Source organism: Melopsittacus undulatus, chromosome 1 (assembly GCF_012275295.1).
Source record: "Melopsittacus undulatus isolate bMelUnd1 chromosome 1, bMelUnd1.mat.Z, whole genome shotgun sequence".
NCBI classification, from domain to species: domain Eukaryota; kingdom Metazoa; phylum Chordata; class Aves; order Psittaciformes; family Psittaculidae; genus Melopsittacus; species Melopsittacus undulatus.
Window position 1 is genome coordinate 53,413,702 of NC_047527.1, and position 15,767 is coordinate 53,429,468.

A 15,767-nucleotide genomic window follows, 5' to 3' on the forward strand; every position below is an offset into this window, starting at 1 on the left:
TATTTCTGCAGGGAAGAGTGGAAAGGAAGATAAATACAGGGAGAAAAGGCAAAACTTGTTTCATGGGCCAAGTCTGGAAAACTGAGATTCAAAAAGAGTATTTGAAACACTGGAAGGGCTGCGTCCCAAACTCTAAGCACTGCTTGAAGGTTCAACCTTTTTTTCAAACGTTGACTTAAAGGAGGTTCATACTCTTGTCAAATTTGAAAATGGCCTGGGAAGAAGAGGGTGGAAGGATGGCAGGAATTAAAAAATAAATTAGCATACAGAAAACATCATTCCTACACAACCCCCCTAAAAGTCAGGATTTGGCTGTTCACACAAGCTATTCTGTTGTGTTTTCTGTACTTGGATGGCAGAGCTACATACAGGTTATGATTCATAACGTTATATCCATAAAGCCTCTTCCAAGGGAATTCTGTGAGCCACCCCACGACCCCCCCCCCCCCCCCCCCCCATCATTTGGCTGTGTGCTCAAATACATGCCATTGGAAAGGACTCAACCAGTCCTGTGATACCTCTAGGTCTTTCCTTGCCTTCCAGATGGTTACTCTCTAGGCTATAGGCTGGGAATTCAGACAACACTTGGGGCTATGGGTACGCTGAACTTACACGTTTTTACAGACATAGCAGAACACAGGGAGGAAAGAGGTGGGAAACTTGGCTGAAATGCATTAAGTGTCCTAAAGAATTAGGGTTAAGATGAGCGGGAGGCATTTAGTTTCACATGAATTTTTAAGGGAAAAAAAGAATGAATGGGAAAATGGGCATTTGTCTTTCCAAATCACATTATTTATAAGATTCCACAGAGAAGGAACTGATCCTTCATGCCTTCTCCTCAGCGCAGCAGGACAGCTGTGTAGGAAGATACTGCAGACACAACCCTCAATCCACAGCTGGACTGAAGTTATTAAATTTATTCATTTCAGAATGATACAAGCTTTAAAAATAATTTGAAGTATTTTTATCTCTTAAAAGCCCTAAAACCTGGTTTGGTTCAGACTTGGATAATTAAAAACTAGCTAAATGGAATTGTGCCATATTAACAATAACACAAAAATTTAATTGTTTTCGTTGAGAAGTATTATGATGAATTTAAGCTTAACAGTTAATAACTTCTTTGGAAATATATGAAAACATAGACTAAGACTGGAAGTGTTTTCCTTCAGAGTGTTGCTATCACAACGCTGTAATACAGGCATACACACAGTGAATATAGGCTTGGTAGGTAAGTAGATCATTCTAACTTTTGTTTTAATGTCATCGTATTTCTATAGCTCTTTAGCAGATGTCTATGTACTTTTTTTTCTACTGAGTCTTGGTTTCCATAGCTTCTATTGGATCAAAGCTTTTCTGGCAATGACAAAACCAGCCCTGGTATATCTCCCACCCTTTTCTGAACATCAGTGACTTTTCTTTTAATGGAAAACTAATTTCAAACGCACATCTATTGCATGAGAAGCCTCATGAAAAAATAAGGAATTTAAAACTTGTGTGCTAATATCATCCATATTGTGAGGACAGAGAAAAATTATGAGCCATTAATCCAGGAAGCTGTAGAGAAGAAAGAATAGCTCTAAGGGCTGTGAATTACATAAAAGCTTGCAAAAACCATAAATAGAACACAAATCTTAATTCAGGGAGAACAAAACAACCATATAAGCAGCCACAATAAAATCACTTTGCTTTCAAATGAATTAACAACTTTAAACCAGGATGTTAAATAGTATCTGCTCTATAACCTGTTTTTTCAAATTAACCAGATAATGGAATTTCCTCTGAGACTATGTGACTGGAACTGGTAAGGACTGGACATCCATTAGAAATGACCAAACTTCAGACATTCAAATACTTTATATATCTGCAATAAAGCAGCTGCTCTGAGGGAAATTTAAGTCTGAACATACAGATCTGTGAGCCATGTAACGTATCTCATCCAATATTCAAGCTTTGTACTGACTATTCCTGAAAGATATTCCTAAAGCATACTAAAAACTTGTAGTATGCTTTCAGTGGCTTAGAGGCAGTAATTCCCTACTGTTATCACAGTTAGAAGATATGCGTCTATTAATCCCTTGTTTACTGAGACAAAACCCATCTTCAAAAGCTTCACGTGAAGATTTATCCTACCAGTGGTGTTCCTCCCCAAACCACTTAATTACCCACAACACAGTTCAACTGTGCTCTGAGTTTCTGGTGAGCATTGATATTGATGTTGCTCTTTTTAGCACACCAGCAAGCTAGAAAAGCAGTGATGATGTTGTTGTAGCCTTTGGGGATCTTTGCCGGGACTTCCAGAGGTGATAATCTGATGAAGAAATGTGCTGTAGGAGTGACTCCAGTATCTTTTCAACTCAGTCAGACAGCTGAGCATCAGGCACAGGGAAAACCACCAGACAGGATGTCAAGAAGAAGGTGAAATGGGGATAAAGGTACAGAAGAAATTGCTTTAGGGCCTCTGCCTGATAACCTTAGAGTATCTCTTTCAACATGATCCTTCCTCACCAGGACTATCAGTGTCACTGCTTTGGCAGTAGCAGCCTGACCCACATGTTAGGTAGAAAGTTAGATAGTTGTTTGTTCTGTCATTTAAATATAACTACCATAAATGCAGCAGGCTTGTGGGTTTTTTCCATACAATTTCAGCTGCAAACCAGAGACAACTCAGGGAGCATGGAGGCTACAGAAGCTGAGGCAGCGCTGCTGGGATGAGATGAAGAAAAGCCATCCCAACAGAGGATACTAGTTAGCACCAGGCACAGTGGTCTGCCACCCGCTCCCCTTCCTCATGTACACATGCATTCCCCACAACTGTATGATGGAATGAAAACCGACTCTTACTGAACAACACTGCCTGGGAAGGACACCACTCAAACTGTGCCAACAAACTTAATGTTTTTTTTCATATTTAGTTGCATTTTCTACTCAGAGATGAAAAAAGGGAGAAAATGGGTCGATGTTCCTAAGGCTCAATGTGGAAAGAAAGTGAGGGAAAACTAAAGGCAAGTTCAGAAACATTCATGGGCACAAAGGCTTCCCTTTGCCAGAGGGTGAGCTTGGACACCTCAGCACACAGCAGGAGGCATGGCTTAATGACATCTTTCTGTGCCAGTTAGTAACTGAGGTTACTGATTTCTCAAAGTGAGTTGGCAGAGCTGCTGAATGGAAAAGAGCCAACACTTCCATCTCAGTCTCACACAGGCAGCACATGGGATGTGAAAGGAGGAGAGCCTGCTCTCAAAATTCAAACAGGTAGTGCAGCCCACAGATGGCCTTACTGTCCAGCTCAGGTGCTGGAAGAGGGATGGAAGAATTTACACAGCTGGGCCACTGAGTGCAAAGCTTTAGCAGAAATCATTTAGGAAAAGGACACCCTGCTCAAATAACCCCAGTGAGCATCAGCCCTTAGTGGAGTGGTGCTACCTGATCAGAACATGAAAGTGACCCAGTACAACAACTAACCATGCAACTGCCTACCAGCTTAAGAGATTTACTGTTGCTTCTTAAAATAACATCTGCAGAAGAACATAAATTGTTTTAAAGCATAGCTTCATACCCATCTTAACTTCAAGGTAACTTGGTCTGTGATCTAGGAACCTAAGGACAGACTGCAGCCAAAACCTCTGGGTTTTATTCCAAGCTCTGGCTATCTGGGGGGTGTATGCAAGTCATCTTACATTTCTGTTAGGGAATTTTTCCACCCCTGAAAGGGAATGATGATACTTTTTAGTCACACTGGGACACTCTGTTAGGTTCAGTGATGCATGCAGAGGATAAAGAGGTTTTCCACTTTACTCAGCTGGCAGCGAAATGGCTTGAAAAAAAAAGCAAGAGTGATTGATACCTAAATTAAGAGATTTTGCAGTAGAAACTTTAAGCAAAGAGAATATTCTCTCTCTTTTTTTTTTTAGCAGAGAATGCATTAAGGCAGAAACACAAGCTATGATTTCCATTTGTTTTTAAAGAGAAAAAGAAAATAAAATAGCAAGACATGTGAAAGAAGATAATGGGGTAATGAAAAATAAGGCTTGGGAAATGTGGGGAAAATGCCTAATTTCAAAACCAAAGCTGTATAACATAGCTGATACTAAATTGGTCATAAACTGTACCTGATTGTCTCAGTTTTTATCAGTAAATTCCACACACTAGCTAAATGAACATAAAAAAAAAAGATATTAAGTACATGCACTCTGAGTGTTTAGGGAAACCCAGGTAGACTGCCTTGTGCACAGACAAGGACTAACTCCTTCTGGAGTGTGCTCATCTGAGGTCAGTTAGGACTGCCTTTTGTACTACCTCTGAGGAATGTGGGATAATTCATTTGGTGATGTTGATACATTGAGCTGAAAACATAAAGAGCTACATAAGTGCCAAATATTTATCATCACCATTTCTGGGCATGCCAGAGTATGAAAATAAATGCTGGCAAGCAGACCTCAGGAAGAGAGTAAAGACAAGCTTGTAATCCCAAGATAAGTTTGCTATTTATAATCCACATCTGATATCACAGATCAATAGGATTAGAATCTGGTAGGAGCAGAGAGGTTGATGTCTGTTGATCCCTTTTCTGTTTTGTTTTCAGGCCCTTGCTCAATGATCACAGCATGCAGATCTGTGTCTTTTAAACAATGCAAAAAGAAAATTAAAGCATCACTACTTCAAAACCATCCTCTGCATATCCACACAGGACAGCCTGTGATGGACAGGGAGTCTGTATTCAAGTGTCAGTGTGGGAATCAGATACACTTAAGAAGACACATGGTAGAACGGGTTGCCCAGGGGGGTTGTGGAGTCTCCTACGTTGGAGATATTCAATGCCCGTCTGGACAAGTTCCTGTGTGCTGTACTCTAGATTACCCTGCTCTTGCATGGGGGTTGGACTAGATATCTTTCGAGGTCCCTTCCAACCCTTGGGATTCTGTGGAGTGATCCAGCTCTCTCTGAGCACAAGCAGAGCTTCTGTTATTGGAGAGGTGTGCCAGTCACATGCAAATGAGCTGCCTGAGGGATGCAAAAGTGGGAAGGCTGTGTTGTGAGGGTGATTGCACACCGGGTCCAGGCAAACCAGAATCAGCAGGAGAGTCTATCATGGTACATCAGCACTTTTAAATCTTTGTCACTTCTCTCTGCCCTTCTCACCCTGACATTTCAACACATCCAAGAAAGAGGCACCTCTGGCTGTTCTTAAGGTAACATGTGGCTATTTAGGGGCAGGAGACAGCAAGGAGATGGCAATCCACCAACATTATGTCATGTGACGGCGACTGATTTTTGTGTTTAAAGCTTACACTCAGTGTCCGGATACAGTCCGCATGTCAGGAGCGCCAAGGTTCCCCTCTCTCCACTAACAAGAACCACCTGTGGCCAGGGCCAGCCCAACCAGGCTGCCAGAGAACTCACTGGCCACAGGCTCACAGCTGCAGCAAAACACAGCTCTGAGACTGGCCTTTCCCATGGGCAGAAACCTGCTTTTTTCAAAAGACGTTTGCACATCTCTTGGTTGACATCCTTGTCAAGTCCAGGGGAAGACAGGAGGATGCAAATCACCTGTGGGGCAGCAGCAGTAAAATAAAGTTGTGCCTGCATCTTCCAAGGCTAAATCTGGCACTTTGCTCAGTGTGGCTGTCATGGTGAATGCCAACAGCTCCGCTGTAGGGATGGAGAGTCTCCACTGCCAAGGCCGCCAGGGAGGCTGGGAAGGGCTACTCTGCCAGAGTAATCACTGCAGTTTACTTACTAGTGCATTTGTTGCTTTTTTCAGAGAATTTCAAACTTGGTGTAAATCATGGCACAAACAGGAATTCACTGAATTTAACAACTGCAGTGTGTAGCAAAAAGAGGTAGGTACTGAGAACCGTGTAAAGATCAGCAAGAGCTATGAATTCTTCCTAGGAAAGCTCTGTAAGTTTACACTGATTTTTTGTGTTGTCACCACTGGACTTCCACCAAAACCTGAGCTAACCATTTTAAATCAATGTTGCATATAATTCTGCTATAAAGTGAGCACAGCATGGACATTTATTACATGCCCGCTGACAAGTGCATCTCCAAGGAATCCCTCTGAATAAGCGCTGAAAGAGGTGAATTCATTTTGGGTGAATCTCTTAGTGGCAGATACGAAGCTGGAAATCTCACAACAGCGAGTAGTTTTGCAATGTTTCCAACATTTTCTTGATACAACTGATTGGTAATTCCACCACTGGTTCTCCTGTCACATTTGGATATTTCAGACAGTGCTATCAGAATCATTAAAAACGTGAACTTCAAACCAGTAAAAAAAAAAATAGCCTTTTTCAGTGCTGAGAAGAGTTCAATTTGTAATGAAATTCTGATTCATTAAATAGGATTCCTTCTCAGTTGTCTTGAGCAGTTTCTCATATAAACCAGACCAGCTAGTTTCAATGAAGAAAAATGAACTAAAATGAAGTAAACAATATACAAAGTTTGTTAAGAACCAGTAAACCTTCCTCTGGGAAAGAAGAAACAAACTTATTAGAGAAGATTAGACGATTTACTATAACTTTTCCTGTACTCCTTGGTTTATCTATATTTTCAGGTCTTCTACCCTGTTCTTATGAATTCTGGTAACTGCTCACCAGCCACAGTTAGAGGTGTGAATCATTTTGGACACCAGATATACATTATTATGTAGTTAATAAGTGAAAACCACATGGACTCTGATGGTTCAGCTGATAGCAAATGAACTGTTTACTGTCTAGTACGGAAACACTTCCTAGCACAATATTGAGAGCCTCACTTTGTGACACACCAAATCTTGGGATAAAATATTTCTTGCAGGATCATGCAACTCAGAGACAATCATAGAATCACAGAACGGCCCATGTTGCAACAGTCCTCAAAAGATAACCCCATCCAACCTTTTTTGGGAAAGAGAGCCCAGATGAGCCCACCTGCCTTGGGCTTCCTCAAAGTTTAGAAAGAGCTTACAATAACAGCAAGGATGATTACTGCCTTTTGTCAACGGGAGCCTGAACTTGCAATTCTAGCAGTCAACAGAATCATTCACTTCCTTTGCAAAATAATTTTTAAAAGATAATGAAACTGAAGTTCTACGAAAGCTAAAGCCTTCTAAGAATTAACTGGTTTGTGACTAGGTTACAAGGAAACTCCAAAACCTCAGAAATCCATGCGGATGTAATATTCTGCCTCTCAGAGGTGAGACACCTTTGAGACAGGTGCCAAAGTTGGTCTACAGCAAGGACTAACAGTGGCTGCAGCTCAGGTAAAACAGGTTGGCAAGCTCTTGGCTCCACTGGAGCTACAAAAGCAGCAGGATATCAGTGTCTTGCCCTGCAGAGAGGCAAGACACCACCACCAAGATAACTGATCAGCTACAGCTTGCTGCTTTGGCAGTATCTGCTCTCCTGCTGAGATTTTATTAGCACACTTAGCCTCTAATTTAGGGAGAAGAAAATGACAGTTGGATGCCTCAGCCTGATCTTACAACTCCAGGAATAGTTTTGAAACTGTGCTTAAGCATTTATTACCCTGGATAAACTGAGAATTTGGTCTACAAATTCTGAACTCAGATCAAAACTTTCAGGGAAGTTCAAATGGAGGACTTAAGACTGGACTCAGATAAATCTGAAAACAAACTGAATATTCTGACCTTACCATCTCCAGCAAATATCAATATAACTCCCTCCAAAAATGAAAAGTCATTTAAGCAAGTTTGTTACTAATCACTGTACAGCCTATTTAGAAAGTCTTGCTTAAGCAGATTTATAGTCATCTTTCAGATGAAAATTTCCTATGGAAAAGGCAGCCTTAGATTAGACTTTCCCACTCAGATTGCAACAAAGCAATTACTTGTGTTAATTCCAAATTCCCAGTCACTTAAAGAAGATGTGAAATAACATCCCACTGTGAAGTGTATGACACTCCCTGGACTCCTAGGTTTGCCTCACTTTATGACAGTGATGCCTTCCTATAGATGAATAATTCACATTTAAATTATTTTGAACATTTCTTGCCTGCAAAGTACAAGCAATACAAGAACAACCCAGGACTCCTAAGAAAGCACATAGCTTTTAATTTACATCCGGCTACTGGATCTTTAAGTTAATATGCTTATAAGCATAGTTTTGGACAGGAACAACTTTAATAACTCAGGATAAACTTCATACTGCCGCACTGATCCTATTTCTTCATTTTGGCAAGGCCTTATCATTGCCCCAGTTACATCCTTTTGCCAAAATAAACACCATCAGGAAGAAAGGAGGCAGCAATCTGAAAAATGGTAAACCTATTATTGCATATTTTTTCAGGCTGTGACAGAATGTACAATATTCCTAAAGTCATTTTAGCTCATGGACTATTTTTAATTAACTCAGGTGAAAAGAATTTTCTGGCAGAAATATGACATTTTCCAAATTATGTTTTAAATGGATACTTCTTGTTATTGTTTCCCCTTTGATTGTTAAATCACCAATTTTGCAATATGGCAGCAAGCCAACACAGAAGATCCCTATTTTAAATGATGTTATAAATGAGTGCAGACATTTTATTTGACAAGAGACCAGCTGAACCCTAACCAGTGTCAATTTCTGCAACTAGATAAGTCCTAACTGAAAGGTAAATTCAGACTTATTTATACCAGTCCTCCTGAGCTATTTAGGACCACTCTTCCCAAGACAGTTAGGACACTGCCTTGAAAGACTGCTGCCCACTTCTCCACAGTGGGTTAGTCTAGAGAAGAAAAGCCGTCAGTGCAGAGGCAGCTTCATGCGAGCTCTCCTGCTAGCGTGCCTGCCCCTGGCAAAATCACCTATACCTCAAACTTATCAGTACCCTATACATTTTTTAACCTGCAGAACCTAGTGTGCACTGAGTAGCATTTCAGTGTGTGTTTATGTTTATGCCACTTTTATCTGCACCTCACAGAACCAGAAAGCCACAAGAGTACATCTGAAACTTTGCAGAAGATCGATGCCTTCATATTTGCTAATAGCACTATGGTATATGCACAGGGCTATGTTATCACAGTATCCTTTTTTGGGGGGAGAAATAGTGAATTTTGAATTGAAGAGATCTTAAAAGGAATGAATATTACAAGGATGATGCAAATCTTAGCTGAAAGATTTGCTGAAAGATTAACTTGAGAACTTTACAGCTTGTTTGGGTACAGCTTAACTTCATTTAGTCTGAAATCAATTGATACAGTGTCTGAGTGCATTACTACTCAAAGACAACATATTTTTTATTGATCAGAAACAAATTGTACATTTCTTGTCAACTTGAGAAGTCAAACCCAGAAAAAACAACATTAGCAGCTCTTTAAAACACCAGGTTTATGCTCTGCAGAGAGAAATAATATCCACTAGCAGCCCAACAGGAGAGTTTCCACATCTGCCCTTGCATCTGAGAAGAGCTTAACCTAGGGATCAAATCCTCAAACTTTTGCAGGTCATGCTTCACATCCCCTTCATTTAGGGGAAAAGGTCAGTTTGTAATAGCACTAAAGCTAACACATGCAAATACATGTATTTGCTGTATGTTTTTTTCATACAGTGGGTTTATTGCAACAAAGTAAGGAGAGTTCATTCAACTAAGTATGAGAACAATCAGCTGCTCTCTTCTTGCAAAAAGACATTAAACAGCATATTCTGGATGAGAATAAGAGGAGTATTTGGGGAATCAAATTTATTTATCAGCATATATTTTACCCAAGCAAGCCACCCACTAGTATTATTAATGAGAACTCTGCATATTTAGCTCTACTTCAAACCAAGATGGTATATAACATAGCAAGGTATCAAATTTCTTCCAGGATGAAAAATACTAACATATTTTTTTCTGCACCATTTTAGTACATGTATCTCTAATTCTTCTCCTCTAGACTCTGCTTATATACTAGTCCTACTCTAATAACTAAAAATTGTATTAGTGGCTTTTCCTCACACTCAAATTTGCATTTCCAAGCACTGATAAAGCCTGTCTTGATACTCTCAAACACATCTCCTTGAAAGCAGATCAAAGTAAATCCACAGCAGAAAGAACTGTTATTAAAGAAACAAGGAAGATGTATTTACTGCACCTTCTGTTGAGTTGTCATTGGTGTTTTGGATATTCAAACATAATTTCCTATGTAATTTAGCAGGTTAGTCCCTCACATGTTCTCATGTGTAAAAGGCAGAGTACTCAACAGTACCAATTCAGGAGAAAATCTGCCAGAAGATAATATCATCTTCTGCTTACAAAAAGGTCAATACATACTCTGAAGTCCAACACATTGACTTTTTTTTAATCCAAACTCTGAAGGTGATTTTCCTTTCTTCAGTGAAGCAAGGGCAAATTGCTTCCAATTGGATTTTTAATTTCAAAAATTAGCGACTAAGTTAAAGTGGCATATTTGTACTGAACGAGATTTTATCATACAATGTAGCATTACACTATTAGAAAAAATTAAATAGAGAAAATAAGATTGAGACTAAATTAAGTAGAAATTAAAGTAAATAAAATAATTTTAAATAAGAACATGTTAAAAAGACAAAAGGGACTTCTGCAAATGATGCATATAAAGGGAGTTTCACATATTCCAGCAAAAAGGTACGAAACATGTACTTCCTCTCCTTGAGAAAATGTTATTGCTATCTCGTGATAAAAAAGGTGATAAAAACCTGTGAGATTATATCCCATAGCCAAATAGTTCAGATTTTTGAAACCACGTTTTTTTTCTTTTCTTAATACAAGGAGAAAGCAACATAACTTCAGGTAACCTGTGAGCGTTTTAGCTACCCGGCAATAGAAATCAGCCATTCTCCCACACTGACCTCTAGGTGGCACAAAAGAACTTAAACTAAGCAGGTCTTTCCCGATTTTTTAGGTAATGTTATGCCCTCGCAGTGAGGCTCCGAGTCAGCAATTCCAACATAGCAAAACACACATCTATTAACCTGTATTAAATAAAATGTCAAAATAAGCATTAAAGTGATGGTTACTGTAGCCAGGCAGGTAATTTTTTACTGCTTTCAATGGTGCACTGAGATGTAACTCATTAATTGATTCTCCACAGTACATCTAATATCTTTCCACCTTCAGCTTATAAATACTTAAAAGGAACAACAGGTCTACCAGAAATAAAGTTCAGGTTTGCATTTAATTTAACATAGGGATTACTACAGGACTAGAGTTACATACCATAAAAACAATTTGCAATCATAACTCAGCAGAAAGAAAAAGTAGTAATGAGAAAAATACATCCATTACTTCATCATATTTTAGATTACAGTATGTAAAAATTAAAGAGTCAGTGAAATCACATCCAAACAATATTCACTGCAGCAGTAACTAGAAATGCTGCTTTTTGACTTAAGCAATATAGCTGTTAGTATGAACGTAAAACTGGCATGTTCTGCAGGACCAGAAAGAAATTTTATATTAACAGTCTAATGTAATGCACACCATGTGAAGTATACGAGCAGCCCTCAGTATCTGCACAAAATGATGGCACCACACATGCATTTTTCCCCAGTTAGGACACTATGACCTAGGAGCATTTCTTTTTGTCTGCCAAAAAATGTGCACGTGTACACTGCCCTTGCGTCAATACCACCACCTATTTCCTTTATCTCCTGTCTTAGCCAAAGTATTCTCATTCACATTTGAGCTTCACTCTGACCAAAACCAAAATCCGTTCCACTCCTAAGCTGTCCCAGCTCTCTGCATACAGTAGCCCAGGTGGGACTTCCACCACTCTATCATTCAAAACCATTCAGTCAGAAATGCTTCAACTCTCTAAAACTGAACATGAATTCATCCATAAAATTTGTCAAAGCATCATGTGGAAGCATTGTATCATGTGCCCACAACTAAACAGAAAAGGAATTTCTCTCACCTGGCATAGAAATCTTTTGGTGGAACAACCTCCTGAAAGAACTGTAGCTGGTACAGATAAAGCCCAATTAAGTGCCCCGCACTGAATATAGCCATTAATACACACAGACAGCTGAATATCAGCGGATCAAATGCTTGGCAACAGGACCACCATGTGCACAGGCCCAAAAATACAAAGAAATACACAGCTGAGGTCAAAGATGGCACCATCATTCCTGTAAAAATAAAAATATGGAGAGTTGGAAAAGTGTGGGAAGTATCAGCATTTGTTAAAACTTAAATCTGACAAGAAATATATAAAACAATTTAGTCCAGTTAGTGTTTATGGCAATTATTACAATTAACTCTTCAGACTGCTATTAGCTTTGAAACTAGAAGAAAAGGATCTTTTTTTTTATTATGCAATGCACTTATGCTATGCCTTAACACTTAGTATGCAACTACTCTCCAGAACTTCCTTTAAGATGAAATCTTCTTTTGTAAAGATGTTTCTCAAAGCATGGAGAAAACCAGAAACACGGCTGCAAGGCCACCCAGCTGTGTCTGAGAGCACTGGCGTATTAAACTTCAAAATGAAATTTAAGTATGAGATGGTAAAATGGCAGGAAGGAACAGTGAAAAAAACCTCTCATATAAATCTTGAGATATCTTGAGTTACTAATACCAAAAAAACCCTGATGCATATACTGATGAGAGACCTGTATAAAATCCAGAGAATAGTCAGGAAATGTTTCCTTTTTTAACTCAGTATTTGTAACTTACATATGACAAAGACTCTGCTGTCTTACACATGTATACTGTTTTTGCTCTTCACATGGAGTGGAGTATTTCACTTGTGAAAATGTGTGATGGTGAAGCAGACCTGATGCTCAGTGGGCAGCCTACAAAAACCAGCGAGGAAGCAGGAAAGACACACGTGTCTAAGAGTGGCAACCACGACAAAATGACAAGAGAGCTTACCCCCAAGCACAGCAGCCCACTGGAGTCTCTACAGTAACAGCACTGAAGCTAATAGGGATGCCTGCCTCAATTTATTTTCAAGTTTTTTACTGGTGCATATTTAGGAGCCAGACCTGCAGGCTCCTGGTGGTCTGTGGCTCTGGTATGCCCACTGGCCCCACAGCTGGGCCAGCCATTCCAGCAGAAAGACTTGCACCCTGCCAGGTGCTAGGTTGCCATGGTTTCTGGGGACAGTGCCCTGAAGGTCAGTCCCCAGTTGGGATTAGTCCAGGCACTGTAAGGATTCATCCATAGTCATTTTGTCTGAGTTTCACCATCACATATTTCCCATTGTACTTTAAACCAAGTCTTTAGTCTCTGGTGCTCTGTCTCTGTTTCAGCATGTAACGTGCTGGCATGTAAGTGTTTACAAATATGTAAAGGATGGGTGTCAAGATGATGGAGCTAGGCTTTTTTCAGTGATATCCAGTGATAGGACAAGGGGCAATGGGTGTAAACTGGAGCATAGGAGGTTCTACATTAACATCAGGAAGAACTTCTTTACTGCAAGAGTGACAGAGCACTGGAACAGGTTGCCCAGTGGGGTTTTTGAAGTCTCCTACGTTGGAGATATTCAAAGCCCGGCTGGACAAGTTCCTGTGTGATGTACTCTAGGTTACCCTGCTCTTGCAGGGGGGTTGGACTAGATGATCTTTCAAGGTCCCTTCCAACCCTTGGGATTCTGTGATTGTCATAGGCTCACAGATTTAAAACATGACAGGACAGCAGGGACCGTTATTCTGACAGCCTTCATGATGGTGACTGTAAAACTTCTGCTGGAAAGCAATTTCTGCCTCAAGCCTGTAAATATTTTCTTTCTTTTTTCAAAAAGATACTTTTGTCTTTATTGAAGCACTACATGAGAAGAATCCATTGTATCCATATATAAGTTGTTCATTATGGCAGATTACTCTGGCTGTGAAAAAGTCAAAATGTATTTCTGGTGTGAAGTTGCAGGGGTTTATCACTTAACTGTTGGCTCATAACTTCTATTAGATGAGAAGTCTGTTAAAAAAATTGAGGCACTTTGTACTTTGTCAGTAGTTTAAGGCTGCAGTCAAATCACCCTTCAACATCTTCCTTCTTTGGCACAGTAAGCAAGGAAGTATTTAACTAATTAAGCTCATGGTCTCTCTCAGGAATACAGCCTTCCCAGACCTCAAGTCCTTTTTGAAACTCTGCTCCTAATACCTCCTGGCTCTCAGCATGTATTGGAGTTCCACAGACAAGCTGCCTATATGCACTCAGAAGAAATTGCCCTCATCCACTGCTGTGTGATCCTTCTGCTTCATCCTCCCTAGGTGATGTTCACCCATGCAACTTCAGAATGGCAACAGGCTTTTCAAAATGTTTTTAATGGCATCTCTCTTCCCTGATGTTCAGCCCCATGGTGATCCACATAACCTATTTTTATCCCTTTGTAGATTTGTTACCTTGCATTTGGTTACATGTAAGGTTGTCAGATAATCTTACCTGCCTTAATAAAAGGCCACATCTGACCAGGCCTTGTCATTTAACATCCTTTTTTTAACTATTGTGTTATACTTCATATACTAATATACTTACATAGTAAGTATATACAGCTGTACATATACTTTATATGTAATGACTCCATTAAAACATGTGATTAGACAGATAAATGCTAATTTACAATTATTGCTCCAATCATGAATTCATTAATTACAACCTACAGTGACTTTGTACACTTCCATTCTGGCTGTAGCTGACTATGAGGTACTAAATCAGATGTCTTATAAAAAGGTTGGCTATATCATATCAAAACAGCTACTTTTGCTAACCACATCAGAAACCAACATGAAATCCGCTTACCTGCTTATCACTCTTTTCAGACACTACACAGTCAACCTATTTTTCTAATTTTCCTTTTTGTTTTTTAGAGCTATGTAAATACAGCTCCTTTTTACATTAGGGAGTGTCAGAATGCACATTATAGTATGTAAATATATGGTCATTTATAATATGCAACCATTCACCATTTTGTTATAAGAGCAGCTGTGAAAGTCGTATACAGCATGATAGGGCCACAAAGTATTGGTAAAAAATATTAAACAACTCAGCATACTCCAATGCCTGCCAAAATTTTAATTTAAATAAAATCAGCAGCAATTTCTTTTCCCTTAAAGATTTCCATTGTTATTCCCGCAGGTGCCAGAGTGCTGAAAACTCATTTGTTAAATGCACAATCTAATGAGGTCTGGAGGAAACTTTTCAATTGCACCAACCTGCTGAACCAAGTAAAATTGTAACAACAACTTTTCCAGTGGTGATGATCATGTTGCCAATAAACTCCCTCAGCTTGGATGCTATGAAAGCAATTCTACGCAGCATTTTTAATTTCATGGTTTCCTCAAATTCTGCTTCACCACAGTCTTCATCATCCAGATCTTCTTCATACATCAAAGCATCGTCTGGCTCTAATTTTTCTCTTACAGCCTAATGAGGAGGGGGGGAAGAAAAAGATAATGCAAAAGAGAGAGACAGAAATAAATATGAATTTAAAACATGGATATATTATTTAGCAGTAAATTATCGTAATTCTTGCCTATGTGCAAGTAACGAGAGTTAAAGAAGGTTTACTAAAGCTAGAGCTGTACATTGATGGCTCCCATTTCAGATTAAGGGCTGTCTCTGAGAAAGGCTGCAATCCTCCTGCAACAGACTGCTTATTCATTTTTATATGAAATGTGGTTTGCTCAGCATTCTTTCCATCTTGCTATCTATTATCTGTTAAATTCCTCTTTGCCTTAATGGCTTCAGGTATAAGATCCAGTCACTAAGCACAAATGCCTTCCAGGTTCATGTTCCTCAACAAATCTCACTTTTCAAACCCTTCCCCATAAACTCTATCTCAGACTTCAAATGCAAACCCTAAAATTGAGCAAGTAGCAGTG

General features: G+C 39.4%; 1 protein-coding gene across 1 annotated transcript in view; it reads right to left on the reverse strand.

The window, feature by feature from the left end:
- Window positions 1-15,767, reverse strand: part of PIEZO2 (piezo type mechanosensitive ion channel component 2) — a 292,868-nt gene that overhangs the window by 101,867 nt on the left and 175,234 nt on the right. Inside the window, exons 6-7 of the mRNA XM_031052912.2 lie at window positions 15,099-15,309; window positions 11,858-12,071 (exon numbers count right to left, since the gene is read on the reverse strand). Coding sequence (XP_030908772.2) covers window positions 11,858-12,071; window positions 15,099-15,309 — 425 coding nt within the window. The remainder of the gene's footprint in view (window positions 1-11,857; window positions 12,072-15,098; window positions 15,310-15,767) is intronic.